Raw genomic sequence first — 27,335 nt, 5'->3', positions numbered from 1 at the left:
TCAAAGAGCATCTTAGAGAATCATTGAAATGAAATTTTCCCAACAAAATCCTGCTGTGAATGTCAAATTATTTAAAAGTGAAAGCTTTAGATCTTCTCAACATGTGTAAATAAAATTGTTTATGTATGATATTATTGTATCGCTTTACATTAATCTCACAAACTACCAAGTACACACAAAAATTCACATTCAACTTATATTTACACTCCAATTATGTACAAACCAAAAATAAAAAATAATCCAGAATTATTACCAAATGATTCACATACCAAATTTGCCACATTCCATACCATAATTCAGCTCAAGCCTCAAGAACAGAAGCTACACAAATATTATTTGTCAAAACTCAAAAACTTGGCAACTGTTTCTAAGAGTTGCATCAAATCTCATAGCAAGGTGTTATACTAACTATTAAAAGTGCTTTTTTCCCATAGTAATATCATTACTTTGAGCAGCAAAACTTGATACCTCGTAGAGAGTGCGAACGGCGTCGAGCGCTAACCGCGGCCGCCACCCATTCAGATTTATACACAGCAGAGCAATTAGATATGCTCAGCAAGAAACTCCAACTCATGTAACAAAAAACCTCTTAGAATGGCTTGTATAACAAGAACTTTATATGAGGCCGTAAGGGGGAAAATAACCAAAAAAGAAAGAAAGAAAGCTGAAATAAAGATAATTGTTCGGGATCTAGTCGCGACCGGTGTTCATGGTGGCTGTGTTATCATCTCCGTCGTTAGGCTCGGGTCTTGAAGCAGGGAGATACGACCAGGCAATGGCCGCAGTGCCGAGGGTGACGGCGAGGCCGATGGAGCCCCAGAACCACTTCTGCTTCCTCTTCCGCCTATGCCGCTGCTGCCGTGCCATTTCTGCACTCGCAGAAGAACAGAAACGGAAAATAGTATGAGAAAATAACGAAAAAAATCAGCGCTTCTTTCTCGTATTGGTTTCAATTGTTGAAGTCATTAACCCTATCTAAATTACGGGTAATATACTATGAATATGGATCGAGAATAGAGACCAAATGACATGAGCGTAAATTACACGCTTTTCAGGGATCAAATGACATGAGTGTAAAGTACACACTTTCGTAAAAAGTGTGAAATCGAAGCTGAAAAGCCTAAAATCAAATTATAAACTGCTGGAAGTGATCTACAATGTTTAAAAGGCCTATAAACATAAATTTTGAAAAGTGCGACAGGTTCAAAACTAGACAAAATACCCCGATGATAAAATATGAAAAACTAATTCTACTTGGCTGTGTTTAAACAAAAATTTTCAAATTCTTTAATTAATGATCACAAAAAGACAACCATACATACCAAAATCTTAATTAAGATGATATCGTCTGTCCAAAAGAATTGCGACTCCAAAGAAAAGAACCAGAGAAAAAATAAAACCTACTTAGTAATGACAAAGCGCATAACAATGATTTGATCAGACACTTGACCTTCGGGATCAAGGGTACATTTGGCTCGGTATATTAGCAATTTCTATGTGCACAATTATAGCAAAAATCAAACATAAGCAACTATTTCTTATAAAAAATGACACAAGAACAAAGCCATTTAACAAACTGAAATGAGCTTCTTAGCCCCAAAAGCAAATGCTTCAATTTGAAGCTCTTACTTTTGCTGCAGCTATAAACTGTTCGGATGATTTTCATGAAAAAGCATTTAGTGCTTCTTCAAAGGCTCCACTCAAAACAGCCTTCTAGAGAAGCTCCAGCATGGTCAGACAGAAAACAAGTTTAAAACTCTTACCAACAGCTTCTTGGTTCCTTTGAGACATCTCCCTGTTTGCAGCTTCATAAAACTGGAGCCGATCCCACAACCTCGCAATTTCAAAGTTCTTCAATTGAATATGAGGCTCCATCTCTGCTTCAACCTCTGCACGAGAACATCCCCTTCCAACAGCAGAAGCCACAAACCGGGAAATAGTGATTTGCTGGCACAGATCCTCCGCTGGATTGATACCTGTTTGGTCACCCTTTTCTGCTATAGATGGAGGAGCTGGAAGCCTTAAACCCACGAGTGAGAGTTGGCGGCTGAGCTTCTCCCACTGGCTTTGTAAGTTCTCAAGTGCTTCTTCTGCTTGCTTCCTCCTCTCAATTTCCATTAGTATATTCAATCTCATTTGACTCAGCTCGTTCTCGATATTTCGATAAGAAGGGCGTGCAGATCCGTCACTAGAAATCTCTACATTTAAGGAAACGTCAAAAGTGAGCCAACTTGCAGTTTGGGACAATAAAAAATCTGCTTTAGGATAATTTAAAAAAAACAGGAAGATAAAATCGCATAATAGTCTAACTACTTAGAAAGCAATACATCTACAATGATATTGTGCAGTGCTTTGTCCAATATTCATGGCGCAGTCAGAATCTGATGTTCGAGAACAGAAAATTATGCAATCAATCCTTCAACAAAAGATTTTCCAGGGATTCTGGCCTCATCAGAAGGTATACCTCCTAAATAGGTCTTTCCTTGGTTTACACAATTTCCACAAAATTGGAGTCACTGCGATACCTAAAAGATTCAAAAAAAATTTCACACTTTCTAAAAAAAATCAATAGATTATGATGATATCTAAATAGATTTAACTTTGTTCCCACATTTTTAGTTTCTTTTTTTTTTAAGTTCTAACAGATTTCTTAATATCATACGTTCTGCAAAATCGAGAGTACGAGTTATTTTCTAAAAAAATTTTGCAAGGGGTCAAAAACAAAAACCCAAACTTGTCTCGTTTCTTTCAATGCACTATGATTTCCTTTGATAGAGACCTTTAGGAACTTTTCAGTAAGAAGAGTCTAGTTCAGCAAATATCTTAAAAAATCACTCCAACCACCCTCTGAATAAAAAATGATTAAAAAAAAACTCGGAATGGTTACGACAAACAGCAATACATTTTGGAAATTAGAGTTTATGCATATAATTATATTGCAAACATGTGAATATAATTATAGCTCACATGATCAATGCCACAGCACTTTTCTAATTTGAGAAATTAATCAAGCAACAACCGAAGTGTTCCCTCTGTGACTTCTTTGCTGTCAATTAATGTATAGAGACATACATAAATTAAGTGTCAGAAAAAAAAAGAAAAAGAATTATGATCGATTGGAATGGATGAATCTACCAGAATAAACCATATTATGTTAAATGCAATAATAATCCTTCAAATTCTTAAAAATTATTAAACACTAGAGCACAACAAGTTAAGATTGAGAAGAATATCTACTGCCCCGAAAATCAATACCTTCGAATGCATCGTAGAATTCCCCAATAGGTGTGGTCGGCTTCGGTGAACGGTCGGCTCCATTTCCATCATCATTCTCCGAATTACTAACTGTACTCATCGAGTCCTGCAAATCGAAGAAATCTTCGCTCTCCCCTTCTTTCTCTACATCAACATCAACAACCTTCGTCGAATCCTCATCTCCCCTAATCCCATCACTCGAGCTTGGATCCTTGGCTTGTTCATCGTCTCTTCGAGCCTTCTCTTCGTGCCGATATCCATTGGACTTCTCTTCCGCTCCGTTTCCATTTACCACCTCGAGCTTCTGCTCCGGCTGCAGCGGCAGCGGCAGTGGCAGCGGCGGCAGCAGCTGCGGCGGGGCACCGATGTTGCCGACATCACTCTGGGACAAGCTCTTGAGGAGCCGCGGCCCACGGCGCTTGTGATTGATGATGTAGGGCGACGGAGGCGGGAATGAGGAGGCCGAGGAGGGGGAGTCGGGGAGCGGAGTGCTCTCCGGCGTGGCGTAGAGCGTCGGCGATACGTGCCGCTTCGGTATCACCTTCCTCGCCGAGGACGAGATCGGCACCAGCCTCTCCGCCCTCGCGGGCGGCGGCGGAGCCGGAGGCGGCTTCGCGGAGGCGTTCCGCGACCCCGGCTCGAGAAGGCGATCCAGGGCGATCGCCGTAAAGGTCGGCATGGGCGATCAAAGCACCAATTCAACCCTTCCCGACCCTTCAACACATCAAAAAATCGCACCTTTCTACGCAAACAACACCTGCATCACACAAATTCGATCAGAATAGACCCACCGCAAGAATATCCCTCACCTCACACTGGACCCTAGCATCAAATATCTCCCACAAATCGACAAAAAATAAAAACCCTAGGTTTTTCGAACTCAGGTGAAATCGAAGGAGCGGAGGCGATTTATAAGCTGTTGTTGGGAACAAACCCTAGAGATCGAGATGGAACAGCTCGGATCGGGGACGAAGATGACCTGGTGTCGAAACCCTAGCTGGATCTTTCGCCCTAAATTTAGAAATTTCGATCGATCGAGAGCGAGAGAGAGGGGAAATGGCGATTTACCTTTCTCGATTGAGAGAGAGAGAGAGAGAAGAGAATAGAAGAGTCGTCGAAACCCTAGCTGGTGCCCTTCCGATATTTTTTGACATTTTTTCAAAATTTTATTTAATTAAATATTACGACCAAATAAAATGGAAAAAAAACTGAGATTACAGTGTGTACCACGTCATAATAAAATGAACGGTCGGGATTGGAAGTTTTGAAAAATGAACGGAAATGGAATCAAGGTCTACAGATGAAGACGTGGACTTGGTCTAGGGGATAATTTTTCATCTCTTGTGGCCCAAGTTCTCTCTCGAACCTCCTCGCCCCGTTCCCGCTACGTTTCCAACAACACAGGATCGTCTACGTGTGGAGCGTGGACCCTCCAAACACCGTATTCCATAAATCTCCACTGAAAATTTGACACGTGTCATACGCAGTTAATATCTGGTGTTTGGTGTTCTAAATGCTTCAGCGGATCAAAAAAGGCGCGCGCATGTTTCACCTTGTCATCGTACCTTTGGCTCCGGTGGATCCCACCGCGTACAAGTTTAATACGACCCTCACTTTGCTGTGCGCACGTGGAAGCACATGATTGGCTACACGAATTAAAAATTTTGAAATTTCAAATAAGCTACTCAGGTTGACTTTTTCAAACCTTCCCGCGTTGGAGGCTAAGGGCACGAGAAAACAAAGCACGTGTAGTGGTTGTATTACTTATACAATCGCTTTTGTATTCAATCACTGCCAAAGTCAACTACTTTTTTTTTTGTTCTTTATTTTCTTTTTCTTTTTTTTTTTTGTTGTGAGGCTTTTGTACCGTGATTATGAAGCATAGAATAATCAGAATCTTTATTTAGAATACTTTTTAATTTTAAAAATTGTAAATTATCATAGTCTCTTATTTTATTATTTTATATTCACTATCGATTATGCTAATTTTTAGATTGAAAGTGGCTTTCAATTAAATCGCAGTTTTAGTAAAAAAAAAAAAAATTCTATTATTACTTGTTCAACACTGACACACGAAAGAATAAAAAAATTTTGTTCTTTGTTTTTTATATTTTAAAAAAGTAAAGTTATGAATGAATTTTATTTTATATAATTTCAAAAAATTAAAAGAAAGTGTTTGGTACAAAGCTCGGATTGACACGACCTGTCCCGATCCGGTTCAGCATAGCGTACATTTGAAATATATTGCGGTGGACTGATCTCGGCCAATTTCGGATCGAAAAAATATAGCTAGCACGACCAACATTACACTCTTGCCCCTAATGGAGCATAGAGTAGAGTTGGTGAAAGGTTGGTTTATTACGGGTCAAGCCGCTACGATCCGTTAAGGTGATCCAATCCAATCAAATCGAATCAATCGTATACACTAGTGCGATCATATTACACCCTATACTTAAAATCTTAACCATACAGAACCGCATGCATAAAATTAACATCCATCTGTCCTTTTTTGTACCGTACATTTATCAACTATTTTTTTTATCACATTTAATCTCTACCATGAATTGATTTATAATTTGGTTGAAGCACAACAAATTCATGACACAGTATAAAATAATAAACTAGGAACAAGTAATAATTTTTAGTATATTAAAATAAAAGACTATTGAAAGTTTTGGATAAATAAAATTTGAGTAGCAGTTCAGAGTCTTTTGACTTTATTTGTGATTGTGAAGAGATCGATTACGTGCGAAAGTGCACGTAAGAGAGTGATAACAAAAAATTTTCTATAAAAAAATGGCTAAATTATATAAATTTTTTATGTCAAAATTTGATTTTTTACTTCCCCCGTCATTTAAAAACCTAGACTTTGCCCCTTTGTAAAATAAAAAATATTTACAGAGAGGTACGGTGTGTACTGTGATAATAAAATGACTATTTTGCCTCTCACCATTTTTGTCTTCTCCCTCATCTTTCTCAACAGCTGCCTCGATCGGCCGCGGTTTCTTCGCGGTTCACGCCTCATCTTCCTCCTGCACCCTCGCCGCCCCTTGATTTTGGCGACAGTGGGATGAAAATCGAGGTGGGGGTGGATGGAGAGGTGGGTAACGACAACGAGGGCGAAGGCGAGCTAGCGGAGGAGGGCGAAGGGGTATTTGCGGGCGCGGACGGGGATGTGGGCGAGGGCAAGACAGTGGAGAAGGGCGAGGCGGCGAGGCGGAGAAAGGCGGAGCAACAGGAAAGAGGGCGGAGGGGTATTTTGGATATAAAAAAATATTTTATAACGGAACCCTAACGGATTATTAACGGTAGGAGGCGAAGTGCACATTTTTTATTTTACAAAGGAGCAATGTGTAGGTTTTTAAATAACAGAAGAGGAAAGTAAAAAATTATGTTTTGACAGAGAGTTTTCTGTAATTTAGCAAAAAAATATATATTCTCTAGATCGCAAACGAGCTCGGAAACGTAGAAGTATGTGGCCAGATAGCATTAGTACTGTTCTATACTAAAGGGGCCTTAAGAGTCAAAATCAAAAAGTTCGAGGAGCAAAGTAAAATTTGAGTCCAATTTCACTAGTTCAGGGACTATCGTGCAATTTAGCCCACTATAAAAGGATTCAACACTCTAGCTCCACCACTCTTACAAGGCGTTCTCACAATGGCGGCGCCGTTCCTCTACGGTGCCCTCTCACTCCGCTCCGGCGGCGGCGCCGCCTCCTGCGCTCCCGCGATCTCCTCCTCCGCCGCCTACTCCGCTGCACCCCGCCGCCGTCCTCCGCCGCTACCCGCCGGATCTTGTGCCGCGCCGCCGCCCCCGCCTCCGTCGCCGTGGCCTTTCCAGCCAAGGGGAGAGATGGTAGGGTTTCATTCGATCTCCTCACTTTGATCTCTCTCTCTCCGTCTAGTTACTCCGAGTTTGGAGCTGCTGAGCTAGGGTTAGGGTTTCGTCGAACTCGGTAACTTATGTGGATCGGCTGTTTGTTAGATTAGCTTCGATTTCCTGCTTTGTAGTTAGATTTGTGATAAATTATTTGATCGAGATATGTGATTTTTTCGAGCTGTTGAGCTAGGGTTGGGGCTTCGTGGAACTCGGTAACTTATGTGGATCGTCTCTTTGTTTAGATTAGCTTCGATTTCCTGCTTTGTAGTTAGATTTGTGGTAAATTTGATCGAGATATGTGATTTTTGGTGCTGCTCAGCTAGGGTTAGTGTTTCGTCAAACGTGGTAACTTATATGGATCGGCTTTTTGTTTAGATTAGCTTCTGTTTCCTGCTTTGTAGTTAGATTTGTGGTAACTTTGATTGAAATATGTGACTGCTGAGTTAGATGCAGTGAGTTCATTGTTGTCACGCATGAACTATTCTTTGTGAACTGAGCGTGTGAATTGTTCTTTGTGTTTAGTTTAAATTTCCTACATATTGCTGCAAAGCAATGAATCCATCAGAACTTTTAACTATCAAATGTGTCCAAGTTCTAATTGTTTGCAGAATTTTCCCTCTCCATCATTTGACTGTTTACCATTCTACACTTCGGAACAGAATATTTTTGTGCAATCTTTCTCATTCAGTGACTATTTTCTGTGACGAATTGGTCTCTTTATTTAACAGACTCCAAGATCAACTTTAGGAAGACACATTGCTTACATACTGTAATTCTTAGTCTCAGTTATTGCTGTGAGAAGTTGGATCTCAATGAAATTGTTAGGCTTCTTTTAGTATGTCTTTGTATTTTATTCTATTGGTCTATTATGGGCAATATGCCTGTGACTTGTAAGTTTCACTATGATATATTATTGTGTGAAAGAAGTTCTAACTATGACAATAGGAATAACATAAGAATTAAGAACTTCTGTTTTTTGTGATGGAATTTATGGTATTAATGGTTAGTTAGCTTAAACTGTTTCACGTGCAAGACGGTACTCGGTTAAACTGAATAAGCACTCTTTAGTAGATTTTACAAAGACCTAATTCTATCTTCTTTTAAAAAATTAAATCAGGTCCTAAGGATTTCCTTCATATAAGCGACTTCGACAAGGATACGATCTTAAAGATCCTTAATCAAGCAGCAGAGGTCAAGGCAATGTTGAAATCAGGAGACAGATCTTTCCAACCATTTAAAGGAAGGACAATGGCTATGATATTTGCTAAGCCATCAATGAGAACACGTGTTTCATTTGAAACCGGATTTTTCTTGCTTGGCGGGCATGCCGTTTACTTAGGGCCTGATGATATCCAGATGGGCAAGCGTGAGGAGACCCGTGATGTTGCTCGCGTGCTTTCGGGATATAATGACATCATCATGGCCAGAGTTTTTGCTCACCAGGTATGACGGTGAGTTGTTATTTCATTGTTCTACCATATGAAATAATTAATTACAAAGTTTTCTTAAAACGATTGTGAAATTATACATTTGTTCTTTTGTGCAATATTTTTTGCAATTTATGTGAACGTCGTCTTATATACAATCAGTTAGGCCATGTAAGTGACAATTGCTTACATCTTAAGCGTGAAAATATGAAGGTTAAGTTTCTAAATAATATAGTCTTTTAAGATTTGAAGATGATTGCACTGGTATATACTGCTTGTCTTGCAGTTGCTAATTGAAGCTGGACCCACTTTGCAAAGCACTTGGCTCTTGAGTTACAAGAGTCTGCCGTAGAGTCTGATGCTCTGAACTTGATGCACTAATCAACAACTAGTCAAGTTATTGAATTGCCCATAGATGATCGACATGTTTGTAGTAAAGTGAGTGTTATTACCACTCCAAGATGTGCTTTCAGCATCACTATATATGAGAAACTGTAGAGAATTAAAAGTTTGTTTTAGAGGTGAGTGAGACAATTTATGGATGTAATTGATGATATGGTCAGTGAATATGGAGAACTGAAATTGTTGATGTTTGGAAGGTCCAATCTTAAGAAGCACCATGAATATCAGGAGTTAAGTAGTTGTTAAGTGTAGCAGAGGCATCCGAGGAAGAATTATACATAGATATCTTGTCTCATACATTCAATTTCCTTTCTAAATGTTTATTAGATAACACAACCTAACATAGAGCTGCATGGGGAAAATTGGTGCCAACTAGTGTAATCTATTGTCAAAAGCTTCATTTTTTTTTCCCCACTAATTGATTAATAAGTTTGTACATTATGTGGCTTCTCACAGTCACATAATAAAACCGTAGATTTAATTCATTGCATAGCATGAATAACAACTATTTTTAATCCTGTCAACATGAATAAGACCAACTTGCTTGTTTCTTGTATTTCATTGATATGTTGGAATGCTATCTTTATTCTAAAAAAACAACAATTTTCAAGCAATTTGCTCTTACAACTTTTTATTAGATAAATTTTACTTCTTTAATTTTTGTTCCTGTTTGGTTCTCTATATTTTACATGGTAATGGCAGGATATTCTGGACTTGGCAGCATATGCTTCAGTGCCAGTTATAAATGGGCTAACTGACTACAACCACCCATGCCAGATAATGGCTGATGCACTTACCATTATTGAACACATCGGTCATTTGGAAGGAACAAAGGTTTGTTTTATTTCTGACTATTGTTAAAGTTACACATATGCGCGCATGCACACACACACACATGGAGAGAGAGAGAGAGAGAGAGAGAGAGAGAGAGAGAGAGATACTATACTATTATGAGTACAGAGGCTTTCGTACCGATAAGTCGTTTTCTATGATAGAGTTTCTGAATCGACAATCCATACCATTATACATAATCTAGAGTATTGTAAGTACCAAGAAACCGAATGTTGCAATATAATTGTAATAAAGTCCGTCAAGCGAGTATAAAATAAGCTGTCAAAATCGAACGGTCTCCTAAAAATAGAGCATCTGGTTCTTCAATTTCAAAATCAGAGTTATTGATTTTGTTCTTAGATAGTAGATAGAATTTTTTTATCAAAAATTCAATTGACGATTCCGATTCTTCTGCGCTGTTAAACTAGAAAGCACACCATACTAGCCATTAGATTTGTCAATTTTGAGGCCTTTTGATCGTAAGGTATATGATGTCCAAAAATTACAAATTTGGTTTCTAGAATGTTTATGTATTCTAAATTATGTTTAATGGTATGGATCGTCGATTCAGAAGCTCTATCATGAAATTCGACCTATGAGTATGAAAGCGATCGTACTCATAAGAGGATAGTAGCTGGTCTCTGTCTCTGTCTCTCTCTCTCTATATATATATCCTTCAAAATCTTAATTTTCTTGCCTCTCAAAGCTAAATCCTTGAATAAGCTTGTATTTACATGTCCATCTTCGAAAATTCCTTCCATCTCGAAAGTAACTAACTTCTCCATGTTTCAATGCTACATTTTGCTACATGAAAATTCAGAATTATCTTGCAGTGCTGTGTATATATAGATGTAAAAGCCTTTATGTTCAGGTGCTAGTATTTCAATTTCCAAGTAGAATTTATGTTTATGATCTGATTTTGTAGGTCGTTTATATTGGAGATGGGAACAACATCGTGCACTCGTGGCTTCTGTTGGCATCCATAGTGCCTTTCCACTTTGTTTGCGCTTGTCCACGTGGGTTCGAGCCAGACGAGAAAACAGTGGAGAAGGCGAGGAGCGCTGGAATAAGCAAGATCGAGATAACAAACGATCCCAAGGAAGCAGTAAAGGGAGCGGATGTGGTGTATTCAGATGTTTGGGCTAGCATGGGCCAAAAGGATGAGGCTGAATACAGAAAACAGCGGTTCCAAGGATTTCAGGTTTGCTCAAGTTTGGACGTTTTCTCCTTCCCTTTACATGTCTATACTTATAGGTCCATTTTGAAGTATAAATATTATATTTGAACAACTTGAAAAGAAATCTATGAATGCGAGTTCTCCAATTTCTTGTCAAAGTGATGTAGGGCGTACTTTGCAAGCCAGCCTTTTAAATGCTGTATTTTGCACTTAACTCTCCAGAAATTTGAATTCTGTATATTACTTCCGTAAACATGCATGGCAAAAATATCGTCCTTAATTCATGGTCTCTGAGCTAATTGTCTAAAGCATCTATGCTCAATTTTTTTTTTATTTTTTTTTCTTTACATCTTTTCTTGAATAGTCAGGTGTTTTTGCGGTTGCAATGGACAGCACTCAAAACTAACATTCCGCATCCATTATGCTTCCTCGCCTCGCAGGTGGATGAAGCCCTAATGGAGATTGCAGGCCCAAAGGCCTATTTCATGCATTGCCTGCCGGCCGAAAGAGGGGTGGAAGTGACCGATGGCGTCATCGAGGCCCCGAACTCAATCGTCTTTCCCCAGGCCGAGAACCGTATGCACGCGCAGAACGCGATCATGCTCCACCTGTTCGGCCTCTGAAGAAAAAAAAAAAAAAAGAAAAACGAGGAAAGAACAAGAAAATAAAATGCCGTGGTATTTTTCTTTGCCCCGTTGCTCTGCTTTATTTCATTTCCTCGTCAGGACATGCATATTAGAATCGGTGTAATGTAGTAATCGGTATGTTTAGTTCTCTTGAAGAGACATTTTGGTAGAGCTTCTATTTCTCGCTTTCTTCATGTTGTTCAGTAATCAGTATTTTGGGTTGGTGATATTGATAGAGAGGTTCTTAAGCATATATCTCATCATATAATATCTCCTCATTTTGTTGCCTTGCTTTTTATTGGGTGGTGATATTACTAGAGCCAGGAACTCAGGTTCTAATTCTGTGAGCCAAAAACTGGAACTTAGATGGCTTAGATAAATCCAAGTCGCAATTCTTGCTACTATTTCAATGCCTGAAAGTTAGATTATCGAAATTTATAAATTTTCCATGCCTAAGCTAGCTAGAGGTTGTAGATCATATTGAAACTTTAGGGCTTAATTACAAAAGTTCTCCTTAGACTTTTAGGCCATATCTTATTTACACCCACGCATTAAAAATTGTGTCAATTATTCTTCTGAACTTTGCTATTGTTTCAAATGGGTCCAAAAGATTTGGATAATCGGCGAATTTTACTGACATGAGTGTGTATGTAACAGTGTTTCATATCTACACATATATGAAGTAGACTCGGCAATCTTGACTCAAACCCGCGGGTGCCCGTGGGTTACCCACAAATTTGCGGGTATGGATACCAACTTTTTCAACCCAAAAAATTACGGGTAAAACGGATGGGTATCCATTAAGCAGTAGGCATTTTGGATAATCCGCGGGTATCTATGGATACCCGCACATATATTTTTTAGTTATAAAATATATTTTCTTAATTAATATATACTTTTTATTTACTCATCTTAAAAATTATAATCCTAATTTCTTATTGCTTGTCTTTTATATTATGAAATATTTTTGCTTTAAGATTTTAAATATTTCTATTATATGTTATGGTATTTTAAACAATGCGTTATATTACGCTTTTAAAACTTATATATATGTGTTTTGCATTTAAAAAATATAAGAACGAAAAAAAAAAATTTGCGGGTAACCCGCATACCGACCCGCCCACCTGCAGGTGGGTATGGGTAAAGATATTGACTACTCAAAAATTTGCAGGTAAATTTAATTCGTGCCTAAGTACCCCGCGGGTTGCCCAACCCGCCCGGTTGCCAGGTCTTTGATATATCTAATTTGCAATTCAGGAAATAGATAACAAATTAGATACAAAAAAATATATATTGTTTTGCTAATTCCATCAAAATATATAGTTTATTGATAATTTTACTGAATTTATGTGATTCTACACATTAATTATGACTAAGAAGTTGAACTTAATAATTATATCGAATTTTTAAACTAACGCAAGGGATAATTCACGTAAATCTTTTTTTTTTTTTTTTTTTTTTGAGAGAGAGGTAGTATGCTACTCGTTTCGTTTATTTTATTTAGAAATAAATTTAGCTAAAAATATGAATCAACTAGGATTCGAACTTGGGTCTCGAGTACCAACCATCAAGTCTTTTACCACTTGCTCTGAGGACAGTCGGTAATTTATGTAAATCTTTAAAACGTGAAAGTAATTGATACGTGCTAAAGCGCAAGTGGGTATTTTTGTAATTTAGCCATAGCAAGTCTTCCAGTCTTTTTGGTCTGGCGACCTTGGTCTATGGACTGCAGTACTTGCCGAAATTTATCCATTTCCATAGTTTGCCTTGATATTTCTTAGCTTATATTTCTACTTAGCGTGACAACAATGACCTTGTAGTGTGTTGTGAATCTCAATTCTCAAAAGTTATAATTCGTGCGCATGCAGAACACTATGTTCGGGGTCTTAAATTTGGTGCTCGTGTTCCATAACCCAGAGGGGCTATATACAGTAATATGCATGTATACATATATACACACACTTCAAACATATATATATATATATAGAGAGAGAGAGAGAGAGAGAGAGAGAGAGAGAGAGAGAGTTGAGCTCTTCTGCTTTTAAAAGCATAAGAGCTTAGCGTGCTTGTAATATTTTTAGCTATTGGATTACCGTAAATTCGTACAATACTACTGTTAACGATTTATTTCGCTAAGTCTTTTTACTAGTATTGTACAAATCTTGAGACAATCCGACGACTAAAAAATCACAAATGCGTTGAGCTCCAGTATTTTTTAGCTCAACTCTCTCTCTCTCTCTCTCTCTCTCTCTCTCTCTCTCTCTCTATATATATATATATATATATATATATACACACGCGCGCGCGCGCTCCTCAGCGGTCCAGTTTTTCATTGAGATGTTAAATTAGTAGTAACCCACTACACACATACATTTGCTGATTGGCGCATGAGCTTCACATATAGTTTTCATATAATAATATATATAAGAAAAGGTCTCTATAAAGATATTCACAATATGTCTCTATCTTGAAGTTTTTTTTTTTTGAAGTTTATGTTCACAATATGTTTCTATAGAAGATATTTACAACATGCATGTTATTTATAATTTATATTTATAAATGACTTTCCAAATAAGCGCATCCTTTTGAGGTTAAAAGCCTCCATCTCACCTCTGTTCCGAGTTAAACCGGTTCCAAGCATCCTGCGAAACAATAATTATTCAAGATATGTTGTTGTGTTATAATTATTTTCTTTCGAGTAGAATAGCATCAGAAGGTAAGCGTCGACAGAGTTTGATTTTGGATGATTTTATACGAAGAAACGGAGGTATTATGAATTAGTAAAATCTGGTCGCGCACCGCACCTTTAAGAGATCAAAGACCTTCTCGCATTTATATTTCTGCGGAATGCTCGCGCCCCGCTGCTGTAGTTTATCAGGATGAACACAGAGAGTGGCCTTCCTGTAGGCTTTTTTCAGAGCTGCTGCTGTTACCAAGTCAGTCAGAGAAATTGGCTGCCACCCACTGTCAGGCCCAAGAATCTGCAGTCGAAATCAGCAAAAGAACTGCGTCATCAAACTGATCCAAACAAGTTCGTATCGCCGCGCTCTAATCGACTAAAGAGGCACGTCACATTGCGTACTATGAAATTCTGAATGTATCTCACCAGTGTGGAATCATTAAAAGAAAAGAATATGAAAGGATAAAAGAGCATAGGGGAGTGAAAAAGGAAACAAAAAAAAAAGACTAGAAAGGTGAGAGTCTTGTGTTTAAAATGTTCAGCAGCAAACACTGTCAAACTGCTAAAATTTTGGCCAGAATCTAAAACTAACTTGACATCGAAGAAAAATAGTCGTGATCTCTGATTAGTTCGACGACAGATGCATAGGCTTACGTATTGCAGCGTGGACAGCAGTGCTCGCAAGTTTCCTTCCTTTCCGGTTGCCCACCTACGGACCTCACAATCAAGAGAATCTGCTAACCTCTGCAGCCATAATAGGTAGAGAATATTTTCGCTATTGGAATGACTGATCTATATTACATAGGAATTAGCAAATATCATTTACCTACATATATATGTATACCCCTGTAAAATCTGAAATTTCAACTGTACCTTAACAAAATTTCCTTGGTTCCCTTTTCTTAAATTGAAGAGTAATCCGATTCACAGGTTGAAATTGGTTTTGTATCTATCATCAGAAGTTTTCTGACAAGCTAGAATTAAGTTCAGGAAAGGCAAATAACTAAGGCATGCAACCTATGCATTAAATAAATAATTTTGCAGGGGTATATATAATGCAAAAACTAGTATCTCTTATGTGAAGTTAATTGTGTAGCATATCTTACGTGTCGCTCTTCTTGCTCTCTCTGCGCAAGCATATCGCGTGTGTTCTTATCTGCGAGAGCTTTTGCCTGAAATTGAAATTCAGATAATCAACGTGCTGTGGTCTACAAGAGAAAATTCTAATGATGGCCTTTCTAAATTGCAGAATAGGCAAATATGGAATTTGACACATACTGCGCGCTCGGCAATCCGTTGATGCCTCTCTATCCTTGCTTTAAATCTTAATGCTGGCGCACCGTCGGAACCTTCCAATTTTCCAATGAAATATAATATGAGAATAAAATTGAGCAAATGGAAGAGTTAGACAGTTGGCGAATCTAAATTTATAGAACAATATATTACCATGATAATTTGAACGAGAATGTCTCTGATTAACAATACGAGACACCGCATCCTTTGAGGAGTCCTGCGTATCATGCAACTATTTATGGTCAGATTCTTTATGCATGTTTAAAGAGAGAATGGAGAGAACCAAATTGTGTTTCTTATTTCTCTACTTACATCAGGCTGCGTACTCCTTTGATTAATATCCATATAATTGGCTCGAAAATGACCTTGTGCTTCATTATCTTTTGCGCGATTATTTCCCGAACTGCTCATCGATCTCTCTGTGCATTGTCTTGCTTCTAGAGCGGCTTTCCGAGCAGCTCTCTCCAAAGCCTCAGCAGTTGCTCTTGCAACTGCGGCCCTCACTTTGGCTCCTTCAGAAGCCTTTTCGGAAGAAGCTTTCACAGCTCTTTCTCGAGCTTCTGCCTTGTCCGCAGCTACCTTTGTTGCTCTGTGCCGGTCTTTAGCAACTGCCCTTTCATGAGCTCCATAAAGGACTCTTTTGACAGCAAGATTGTCTTTCTGTCTCTCTATCTCCCTCTCCTTCTCTTCTAACTTCCTCTGCAACAATTTCTCCTTGTGAACATTTTTCTCTTCTACACCTCCCTTTCCACTCGCATCTTCTTTCTGCACATCTTTTCGCCCATTTTCTTCATCTTTTCGCATCCTATCTATAGTTTTCTCCTTTTCAAATGTTGTCTTATGGTTCTTTTCGCTACACTGACGAAGGAGTTGAGTTACCGCTGCCCATTTCTCAGCGTAATCTATCTGGGAGCCCTCTTTTGCAGAACCCAGCTTATTTTTATTCGCTGCATCTTCTATAGTCTCTTTTGCTGTTTCAGGCCTTATCTCCTTTTCACTTTTATCTTGGCTGTGTGCATATTGAATACTCTCTGCCTTCTTGGGTTCCTTAAGCTCTCCTTTCTGATCAATTTCTTTTACTTTGCACCTGTCTTTTTCAGCAGAATATAAAAAGTTAGATGGTGCCTTTATTTTTTCTTTTTCTCCACAATGAGAAGTCCCTCGAGCTGCTACTGTCTTCTTCTCTGCTTCGTATAAGAATGATTCCTTGGACGCTCTATTTTCCTCATTGTTTGTATCTTCCTCTTTTGAATATATGAGCACTTTCGTCTTCATACTCACATCAAGCACCGGTAGCCCAGGAATTGCATTAAGTTCCTCTACACATCTTGCGCATTCATGATCCTTTTTGCTGGCCAAGGACTTCTTTTCCTCTTTTCTTGCATAATAAAAATCACCAGGTTTGTAAGTCTCCTCAGAATCTTTGCATGTCTCATTCGAGTTCATTCTGCTGTCCGGTTCGAGTTCAGTTTTAACTTGAGTAGTGAGATCCTCAATGTTATTTTTGTCCTGTCCATGCACATCAACTTCTGGAGCTAGTTCTTTGGAGATCTTATCTTTTACTTGCATAGAGACCTTCGGAAATGTATCGAATAACCCCTTCATTTCTTCTTCGCTTCTGCTACCCATTAAAGTATTTGTATACTTCTTTGCGTCTGAATACCATTCAAAAGTTTCATTATAAGAGTAAGTGTTCCCATCCCTTTTATATTTACTTGCTAACTCACCAGTTAATTGGGATTTTTTAGTGAAGCTTTGGAGTTGAGGGATCTCTTTACCTCCTATGATTCCCTTGTTATGTGCATATTGAGTCCTCTCAAATTTCTTGGGTTCTTCAGGCTCCAGTTTCTGATCAGTTTCTTTTATTTCGTACGGGGTCTTTTCAGTATAATATGAAAGGTTAGCCGGTTTCCTTATATTCTCATTTTCTTCACGATGAAGGGTTTTTTCGACTGCTTTTGATTTCTCATTGGTTTCCCCCAAGAACAATTCCTGGGCCCTACTGTCTTCCTCATTGTTTTTAATTTTCACCCCCGGTGTTTTGACCTCTTTCATCTTCACACTCTCAACAGCCGCTGATTGTATAGAACTTGTATCGAGCTTAAAAACCACCTTTGAAGCTCCAGATTTCGACTCAGTTTTCTCCTGAATAATACTAAAATTGACGTAATCCTCTTTTTTACTTTTGTATTGTCCAGGATCAACAACCTGTGGAGACGGTTCCAGAGAGATCTTATCTTTTTCTGATATGCATACCTCTTTAACTTCGTCGATTATCTTGTCGATTTCTTCTTTCCTGCTTGTATTCATCACAGCATTTGTAATTTTCTCAGTTTTCTCTGATTTTTCTGTCTCACCATTGCACCCTGTAATTACTTGGGAATGTTTGCTGAAGGTTTTCAACTCAGATTTCTCTTTAAATCCTATCATCATTTCCTGGCTTCTTCTGTCATTGCTTTCTGTTTCTTCTCCTTCCTCCGCTCTGTTCTTTGATTTAGCTTTCACTTCCTTCATATTCCCTTCCTTCTCAGAGCATTTAAAAACCTCTTCAGCATCATTTGCATCGTTTACCAGCTGCGAGATTTCTTCACTTCCTTCTCTTGTACCACTTGTCTCCACTGAGTTGTATGATGATTGGAATGGATTAATCCCTTCATTAGTAAGTGGGGGTGATTCCCTAAATTCCGGCTTTTTCATAGCAGCTGCATGAATCAACTTTTTACTGAAGGATTTTCCTTCGCATTCAGCTTTATTCTCCCTTTCCTCGCTACAAATTGCATCATTAGGATCAAGCTTTGCGCTGCTTTTGAACAACTTGCCTATGCTCTCCCTCATCTCCTTTGCACTCCTCATCTTAGCTTCAGCTTGTTCCATTGCTTCTTTCAAAGCAGCACTAGCTGCAGCAGCATTAGCTGCAGGAGCATCAGTCGAATCACTTGAGCTTTTAGTTGCAGCCTTTTGATGAGCTTTTCTATACTTATAAGCACTTCTGCAATTCTGAAACTCATAACTTCCCTTGGGCTTCTGAAAAAACCCATCATATTCAGATTTTGGTTTCATGTCCTTCTTCATTGTTGCTACAGGTGGCTGTTTTGATGATGGGGGCGTTTCCTTTATTTTATTCTCTTCTTTCTCATTAGTTTTCGAAAAATTTCCACTCTTACCAGTAGAGGTAAACAAAGAAGGCTGCTTTTTTCCTTGTTGTGCTCTCCCAAAATGGAGTTCATTCTTTTCTGGGTTTGATGGGCTATAACATACTAAATTTGGCGAAGGAGAAACTCCAGTTGCATCGTGATCAAAGCATGCTCCCTTCAGATTCCTGTAAACAGTCAGAGAAGAAAATAAAAGAATTTAATCATTGCATAATAACTCTTGAGATTTCTGAGATAAGGAAAGATATTAGAGTTTCCTTTTTTGCCGCAAAAACAAAGCAGTCTTCATCCAGCATGTAGTACAAATACAGCAAAAGTAATGCTAAATATAACTAAACTCCAGTATTGCTAAATATACAGCAAAACTTCTGGGCAATATAACGTATTTTATTCTATAATTAGATCCAAAACAACTTGCTGAAGTAAACAGAGATGTAAGTTATTTCATAAATAACGCGTGACTTACCTAAAAATTACTTTGGTGATACTAACGACGGTCATGCAATTTAGAGAAAAAATGTCAGCTAGAAATAAAAGGACCAAGTTTTTCAAAGAGATATTAACATAGCAGGCTCAATAAGAGAAAATAAAGTTTTAACAATAATTTGCATTAATGCCTATTTGAAATCACTGAAAGAAGAGCTTTGAATTTGGTACTTTCCCAGATCAACCATCAAATAAAAACATAAAGCATTTTTAACCTAGAACAGATTCTTATTTTACACATTTACTTCAGATTGAAAGAAAGAAAGTTTTCGTCCCTCGCCAGATACTCTGTCTGCCGGAATCCTGAGACAAAACTGAGTCGAGCACTACAACTTTTGCACAGATTGTTTGTTGATCTTTCTAACATTTCACATATGGCACAAACTTCAGAAATGTTTGCCAATTAGATTAGCAAACTATATGTTGATTCTCACATTCAACCCTTCCTCATAGTTGGCCTTATTAATAAGGTGCAGTTAATTGCATCGAATTTGAGTTTAAGAAAACAAGGAAAGGAAGAGGTACCAAACGAGGTAGAGATTCAAGGGGGCGCTGGTCAAACAAAACTTCATTTATGAAGTTTCAACTATAACAACTTAGTCCCTCATAAGTTATCATAAGTTCAATGCCCGAAAGGAAAATGTCATGTCAACAACATCATTAGAATTTGCAACAAAGACCAACAACACGAGCCTTGAACAAATACCGTATCATCAAACTCTAATAATAAGATTGACGTAACACCATTTTTTCTTTCTTTCAAACGATAGACTAAAGGAGTGAATAATTGAATAGAGGATAGGCATTCATTACAACCATTCACGATCCGGATCCGAGTTGGATGTTTCTCCAATTTCCATACAAGATTGGGATATTTCTTTATTATTTGAATTTATGTTAAGTAGGCAAGGAGAACTATAAATAAGGCCTTTTTTGTATTGTGAATTTTCCATTAATAAAGAGATTTTTCTCATCAGGGATTTTAGTAGAAGAAGACTTCAACCTTAGTAGTGATTGAAAGAAGCTTCCTGTCCCTCTAAAAGCAGAAGGATGGTTACTAGGGCATGTTGGTCTTAATAATTTGGCATGAAAGTGGTCGTTAAGACCAGAGAATTTTTATAATTTTGAATCAGTGTAATTATCAGAAATAGAAGATCGAGGGGTGGCAAAAAGCCATGTCTTGATTTTAAATCAGGTTAGACGAGAGTAGAAATACTGATCATTTCTGTTGTCTGGAGCCGACCAGACCCTGAAATATGAACGAGATTGTCTATCTATAACAGGGCCCAACTAAAGACTATTTGTCCATGCACGAATCTTAATGAATTCTATACAATGTGGCTTTTCGAAATCGCTGCTAAATTTCGAACTCCTCTGAGAGAGTTGTGAGAAGGCGAAAATATAGAAAATAAGTTTTATGAAAAATGGTAATAATTTGAAAGTTGAAAAGTGATACAAAAATTCTGAAAAGATAAAAGTAGAGGAAAAGTTGGTGAATGATTATGATCGAAAAGTACGGAAGTGATAAAATTGTTGCATAGTTTGTACTCAATTTTCTCCTGGAAATAGAAGAAAATCAAGAAAGATCTTTATAGACTTATTTGGAATTCCAAATATTATGATGCGGGTTCTCTAGATTTCATAATCTAGAGATTCCAGACGGAGACCTAGTTTGGATTCGAACGAGAAAGTTCGTTTCGTCCAACAAATAAAATGGCAAGAAAATTGTATCTCTGGTCGTAATATTATTATAATAGGTTGATTTGTACACTATTTATTATTATCACTACAACCCTAGAGGGCCATACTCTTTTGCCTTTCTTTCAAAATATTTGCAAATGGTGTAATACACCATGAGTTTTTGCACCTTTGATTGTTTCTAGCCAAAAGACTTGTAAAAGGTTGCTTCTCTATGTATTGGCCGAAAACAATGCAATATAAGGAAATGAGTTTTAGCCAAAATCATTAAAGATGCCAAAACCCTAGAACTCTTTCTCCATTTCTTTCGAATAAGGTTGGTTACTATTTAGCCACAAATTTCGAAGTTAAAATATATCTTATTAAGAAACATTAGGGCAACCAAAAAAAACTAGTGTTATAGAAGAGGAAGAACTTATTGAAAAGTTAGAATTGGTATTCACTACGTATTTTTTTTGTTTCTATTTCTCTTTGGCAATAACATAGGAATCCTTAGTTATTGATAGGAATTTGTTTAGCACAATGAAAGAATATTTGAATGTCAGATATAGTTTTGTCGTGTCAAAAATTGTTATGTCAGGGATATAGAGTTAGAGAGGAGACTTACTTCATTGTTGGTTGATCAAACCAAATAGTACATCTTTATAGACCTTGAAGGCATTCTCATTTTTTCCAAAAATGCCCATAATATGGTATGATTTCAAAATATAAATTGGTTATAATTTAGAATTTACCTCCTTATACAATTTATTTTTTATGCTAGAATAGCAGAACCGTAATTCATTTCCTGCCAAACAAAGGCTGCATATTTAGTTCCATCACCTTGCACGAACCACCTCATGCTCAAGGTAGAAAATTCAGGACATGTTATTCAAGTTTCCGCCCTTGAGTTCTGGTCTAGTGGACGAAGCTCTTGAACTTTTATATATTATATATATATCGTTGCCCATTGTGTTGTATTTGTGTTGTAAATATGTAAGCAACTTCAACAAATCCCAACTAACGGGTACGATGTAGGGAGTCATTAGGACTCAAAGTACCATCTCACAACCTTCAAAAGAAAGAAAATAGATATGTCTTAAATTGATAATCTTCTTTCATAACGGCTGTCGAGAATTTACTGCATGTTGCCATTTTACGCCGTTGGCCACCACCATATCCAAAATTCTTTTCCTCCTTTATTCAACATTGCATTCTTCTTTCAAACATAGGTAGTCGTGATGCTTCCTAAACTGATGAGGATGATGACTTTTTGTTTCTCGACAAATCAAAGATGTCATATGTGAAATTTTTCGGTAGTGTTTCTTTAGAAGTCATTTCATCGAATCTCTCCAGAATATATTTTGTTTTGTCATCGAACTTGTTCTTGGTTATATAATATCTTTACATTGGTGCCCATAGCAAACTTTTTTGTCATAGCCGTAAATCTCAATCTATTCTCCCCTTCCTTTTGTAGGCACAAAAAATTCTAATGGTGGAAACAATTGTGTAAGGAACTTGTATCGAATAGTAAACCAAAATGGCAGGTTTATAATAATACAATGCTAGACTATTTGTTTCTCCTCTCATAAACGAACAAGATAGATGGTAGCAGGCAAAACAGTCGGAAGAAACACTCGAATATTCTGGTTCAAGTCATTTCGTAGGTCACTAATATATTATCACATAAAGATCCTCGGTTAACCTTACGGTGTGTTTGGCAATCATCTTGAGTCAGACTACATAAATGACGGATATTTTGGTAGGGTCGTGTCGCAGCTTACGATCGTTCTCCCATCTTGTGTCCGTACGTAATTGGGCCAGAACGAGTGCAAAGGGCTTCTATGAACACTACCCATGACGTAGTTTGACGACTTGTTTCAAACAATTGGAACCACTGTTAGTCCTCCTCCATGTTACAAGATCCTCCATGTTACAAGATGCTCACATAAATCTTTTGGTTTTTAAGGTTTGATTGTGTTTAAAATAACAATTTTGCTCAATAAATCTGCCCAAGTGAAACAATTTTCTTCTTGATAAATGTGTCAGGTTGTATCCTTGGCATCAAACAGGGGAAACTGTGATCGTGCAACATGTGGTTGTACCATCAAAGTTGGTTTCTCCATAGACGTTAGAAGGAGGGGCAACTTTTACCTGAACTCGGCATCAACATCTTCACCAGGTGTAGTTGCACAAACTTCTAGCTTTCTATTTATGCCGATAATCAAGTGTTCGAGATTGTTGACGGTGCTGGAGATGATACTTTGCCTCGAGCTTGGTGAATCAAATGTTAGTTGCTTCCTTTGTCGCGAATTTTATCTTCTTCTTCTTCATCTTCAAAAGCTCCTTCTATATGCAATACATGATCACGCACCAGCTTTGATACCAGTTATATGGTTCTACCGTACCGAAGGGTAATTATCCCTTTAAGTAACTCGAGAGAGAAGAATATTATTTCATTTTCAATTGATCAAACATGAGAGCACACAGGTCTTAAGGGCTTTAATTTCCCCCCCAAATATGTCCCAAATATGATATGTTTCCAAAACATGAGTTGATCACACCATACAGAATATGTTTCCTACTTGGTATGAATATATATCATAAATGCTTATGGTAACTTCTCAAGGACTATCATCCAACATATTCTGGGAAGAACAAAAACAGAAACCTTAACATTCCTATGTTTAATTGAAATAAAGTAATCAAACTTATAATTGCTGAATGACAATACTCAAAGCTGCATTCATCTAAATTCTGTTTTCAAAGCCTTAAAAATCAAACGTTGCCTTCATCCAGTTTTGTTGTCTTAGATGTTATAATCAACTGTTCTTCATAATGATCCTTTTTTTTTTCCCTTCTACCTAACAAATCTAAGAAGGTGCCAAAAGGGGGAAAAATTTATGCATGAATATTCAATATTTTAGTCCCGGAAAAGTTCACATGCCTTGCACTTTAGTCCTTGACGGCCAAAAAGAACAATCAGTGTTCTCCAACAGCTTAAGTTGTCACAGAACGGCGGAAAAACTTAGAAATTAAATGGGACTAGAAGCTTGAGGCGATTTGAATTCATAAGCTCCTATTTTAATATCGTGTTAAATTATATGAAACAACTGTTGTTCTCCAATAGCTTTAAGTTGTCGGAGAACGGTATTTTTATATTTTACCTTCAACACACCTCTTTTTGTAAAAATGGCTTATATTAACATACTTTAAACTCGCTCCAAGTGAATGTGGTGTAACCCTCCCAACTTGTTTCTAGTCTTTTTACTTGAATATTTTAGTTCTTGGAATTTCATAAGCATTGCGCTTTAGTCCTTGACCGTCGAAAAGCTCTAACTTTTTGTTACGAAATTGACCATTCTAACCCCTTTTTGTAAAATGACTTGTTTTAAAGTACTTCAAACTCAATCCGAGTAAATCCGGCCCGACCCGCTTAACCGGGATCGGTCGGCCCAATTTTTGTGGCTCTAGTTGGGCCCTTTGTCCAATTCACTAAAATGTGATTAGAACCCGGCCCAGGAAAGTCTATTTAGGAAGAATAAAAATAAAAAATAAAAAAGTTGTCAAGGCCTACAATACATTATACAAAAATTAATGAACTAAAGAAATTTCAAATGAACAATAAAGGGACCAAGTTGCAACCTGGGGATAGTGCAGGGACTATTGTAGGAAAAGAGACTCATAATTATCATGTATGGCCCCACTGTTGACGCAAAGTTCAACCAAAAGAATAAGATCTTAAAATAAGTCCCAATTAACTACTTCACTCAAATAATAAAAATGGTAAAAAAATCCCAATATATGCAATATGGGGCCTATACTTTTCCAACTAAACAGTTTAGTCCTTAATCTTTAAAACGAGATATTGTTTAAATTGTGAAATAACTCTTTCTAACACCTTGTTGTTCGAATTTGACTAACAATAAGCGAGCCATTATAATTTGTGTATAATTTACAGAAAAAAAATAGGAGCTAAAATATTCAAATTAAACAAAATGTATGGACCACATTGGGAATATTAGAATATTACAAGTTGGTCCCTGTACTATTCTCTTAAACACTTTTAGTGCTTAATCACTAAAGCAATTAATTGTGAAATAACTTCTTTCATTTGAAATGATCATTTTCTTTATTAAGTAATAAACGAAAAAAAAAATCATGAACTAGAATATTTAGATAAAAAATGTAGGGACTGCGACACGATATTGGGATATCGCAGGGACTAATCCATAAAAATAACCCGAAAAATCAAATTTGGGAAATTTTCGAAGCGGGGAAGAGAGAGAGAGAGAGAGAGAGAGAGAGAGAGAGAGAGGAGGAAAAAAACAAAAGCGTGACGAACCTCCGATGAGAGGAGACCCCTTCTTCTTCTTCTTCTTCTTCTACTTCCTCTTCTCGCTTCTTCTCCGCGACCAAATCCTCGTAGAAGGCGCCGAAACCCTCGCCATCGCCGCCGCCGAACACCTCGGGGTAGTCGATCCCGGCGTCCTCCGCCGCGGCCTCGCCTGCCCCGGTGCCGGAGATCGCCGGAGACGAGAGGTCGAGGACGGGAATCGAGGCGGAGCTCGACACGGCGCCGAAGATCTCGGCGTAGTCCACCGCCTCATCGCCGCCGCCGCCGCGGATCCCGAGGCGGGCGGGGCCCCGATCACCTTCCTATTTATAACTACCACCACGCCCATATCGATCGAACGATCGATCAATCGATCGAAACCCTTCCCCCCCTCCCCCCCTCTCTCTCTCCTTGGTTTAGGGTTAGGGTTTCCGATCGTTCTCTCTCGCAGTCGCTCGCTCGCTCGTTCGTATTTGGAACGCGAGAGAGAGAAAGAGAGAGAGAGACTGCAAACGAGGGAAGAGGAAGCAGCAGCAGCAGGAGCTATAAATAGGGGCCACGGAATAAACATTACGTAGACCGCGTCGGCCACGTCATTCGTGGACCGCCCAATTAAATCTCTCTTAAGGCATCTCTGGCCTTTAAAGCAGCTCATGGTCTACCGATGACGTGGCGAGATCGGTCCACGGCAAACCTTTCCCTTTCTTTTCCTTTTCAAATTCGAACACGTTATGCGGCGCATACGCACAGACACTCTCTTTCTCTCTCTCTCTACGTGTTTTCGGGACACCCCAGGTGTACCCCAAAATAGAAAGGGACTTAAAAGCAGCTCCATTTGAATTGACGTTTATGCCCCTGGAGTTTTACTACCGGGGTAGTTCTGGGGACGTTTTTGGTAATTGTAGTTTTAGTTTTTTTTTTTTTTTTTTTCGGCGGGGTGGTATAAAGAGAGTGGGGATTTATGGTTACAGAGACGGGGACTATTTCCGCGGGAGCTTGTCGCATGCGGACACGTGCTGACGCACTTAGGTGGAAATTTTCAGGAAACCCCCTCAATTATACCTAATTTTTAAAACAATTCCCAACACTTTCAAATTCTACCGATAAGGTCCCTAAATTTCTTGTCTCGACGTCGACGATTTATATATATATATATATATATATATATANTAGAGTTGAGCTAGAGTACTATCGGTAGTAAACGAGCTATTTTACTATCGATTTGTTTTCAATGATACAGCTTTCAAATTGACGATTGACTCCGTTGAACATGATCTATACCACTTGAAGCGTTTATAAATCAAATTTCAAATCTTTTCGACATCATTTGCCTAATGATCAAAGGGTTTCAAATTTTGTAATTTTAATGATCGATAAGAGGCGTTTTCTCGTTTAACGGCATAAAGATATCCAAATCAATTGAATTTTTATTAGAAAATTCTTTAAACTATTTAAAACGAAATCTATACTCTTGATATTGATTACAAGACTTCTATCATTATTTTTTAAAGAGTATTCATTTTCAGCCATTCATTTTTCTGTTCACTTGATGGATAAAAGAATAATATCGAAAGTGCGTGAAATTTGATTTCTAGGTAGTTTAAATGGTTTANGAAAAGCTATAGCAAATGAATCATTTATTTAATACAGTTTTACCTGCCACTTTTAACTTATGAGAAATTTTAAACTCGTATCCTGAAAATTTAAGTTCTAGTTCTTACAATTGGAATTAGATATATCAAATTTCATAAAAGATAGTTTTAAACTTCTTTAAATCTAAGAAGATGTGGCAATTTGAGGTTTGAGCAGTATTATCGGTAACTTTTAACTGTTAAAATTTTATAAAACTAGTATTTCATTTGATACAACTTTTTTATATTTTAAAATAAAGATTTTTGAAATTTATAGGATCTAGTCAAAATTGGCACATCTAGCAACTAAACTTGCGGGCTTCTAGCTTTTGTTGTGATATCATGCCCTCGAGGGCATGATATCTATCATATCATCGGATCGAGATATATATATATATCTCACTCGACCATACGAAAACTAAAATTTTATTCCTAAGAACTTCATATACCTTAGATCATATTTAACGGTGTGGATCGTTGATT

At 37.8% G+C, this 27,335-nt stretch overlaps 3 protein-coding genes across 4 annotated transcripts; 1 reads left to right on the top strand and 2 right to left on the bottom strand.

The window, feature by feature from the left end:
- Positions 230-4,405, bottom strand: LOC109710622. 2 transcript variants are annotated; one of them, XM_020233337.1, is made up of 4 exons: positions 4,324-4,405; positions 3,256-4,012; positions 1,764-2,198; positions 230-869 (listed from the first exon to the last, which is right to left on the bottom strand). In XM_020233337.1, the coding sequence occupies exons 2-4, from the start codon at positions 3,932-3,934 to the stop codon at positions 691-693; spliced, it is 1,293 nt and encodes a 430-aa protein (XP_020088926.1). In that variant the 5' UTR covers positions 3,935-4,012; positions 4,324-4,405; the 3' UTR covers positions 230-690. The 2 variants fall into 2 exon arrangements, with proteins under 2 accessions (XP_020088926.1, XP_020088925.1); XM_020233336.1 differs by having other exon boundaries at positions 4,190-4,399.
- LOC109710407 (ornithine carbamoyltransferase, chloroplastic) lies at positions 7,037-23,244 on the top strand. The gene is made up of 6 exons (XM_020232947.1): positions 7,037-7,110; positions 8,252-8,577; positions 9,666-9,797; positions 10,720-10,995; positions 11,412-11,648; positions 22,935-23,244. Exons 2-5 carry the CDS (start codon positions 8,335-8,337, stop codon positions 11,592-11,594), a joined length of 834 nt encoding a protein of 277 aa, XP_020088536.1. The 5' UTR covers positions 7,037-7,110; positions 8,252-8,334; the 3' UTR covers positions 11,595-11,648; positions 22,935-23,244.
- Positions 13,659-25,876, bottom strand: LOC109710738 (auxilin-like protein 1). The gene is made up of 9 exons (XM_020233477.1): positions 25,736-25,876; positions 25,231-25,544; positions 15,883-18,889; positions 15,724-15,787; positions 15,556-15,626; positions 15,384-15,449; positions 14,932-15,021; positions 14,402-14,578; positions 13,659-14,239 (listed from the first exon to the last, which is right to left on the bottom strand). Exons 1-9 carry the CDS (start codon positions 25,874-25,876, stop codon positions 14,204-14,206), a joined length of 3,966 nt encoding a protein of 1,321 aa, XP_020089066.1. The 3' UTR covers positions 13,659-14,203.

Source organism: Ananas comosus, linkage group 5 (genome assembly GCF_001540865.1).
Source record: "Ananas comosus cultivar F153 linkage group 5, ASM154086v1, whole genome shotgun sequence".
Lineage (NCBI taxonomy): Eukaryota > Viridiplantae > Streptophyta > Magnoliopsida > Poales > Bromeliaceae > Ananas > Ananas comosus.
The sequence above is the reverse complement of the archived record's forward strand: the minus strand, read 5'-3'. Positions and strand labels throughout refer to the sequence as shown.

Bases quoted from the DNA above. Each gene is read 5' to 3' on its own strand.
- LOC109710622 (XM_020233337.1), bottom strand. From the start codon at position 3,934: ATGCCGACCTTTACGGCGATCGCCCTGGATCGCCTTCTCGAGCCGGGG. The intron at 2,199-3,255 runs GTATTGATTTTC...CCTTAAATGTAG, and splicing joins ATTCTACGATGCATTCGAAG to AGATTTCTAGTGACGGATCT. The intron at 870-1,763 runs GTAAGAGTTTTA...CTGCGAGTGCAG, and splicing joins AAGGAACCAAGAAGCTGTTG to AAATGGCACGGCAGCAGCGG.
- LOC109710407 (XM_020232947.1), top strand. From the start codon at position 8,335: ATGTTGAAATCAGGAGACAGATCTTTCCAACCATTTAAAGGAAGGACA. The intron at 8,578-9,665 runs GTATGACGGTGA...TGGTAATGGCAG, and splicing joins CCAGAGTTTTTGCTCACCAG to GATATTCTGGACTTGGCAGC. The intron at 10,996-11,411 runs GTTTGCTCAAGT...CTCGCCTCGCAG, and splicing joins AGCGGTTCCAAGGATTTCAG to GTGGATGAAGCCCTAATGGA.
- LOC109710738 (XM_020233477.1), bottom strand. From the start codon at position 25,876: ATGAGCTGCTTTAAAGGCCAGAGATGCCTTAAGAGAGATTTAATTGGG. The intron at 15,788-15,882 runs GTAAGTAGAGAA...CATGATACGCAG, and splicing joins AAAGGAGTACGCAGCCTGAT to GACTCCTCAAAGGATGCGGT. The intron at 14,579-14,931 runs GTAAGCCTATGC...TTTCGACTGCAG, and splicing joins TGCTGTCCACGCTGCAATAC to ATTCTTGGGCCTGACAGTGG.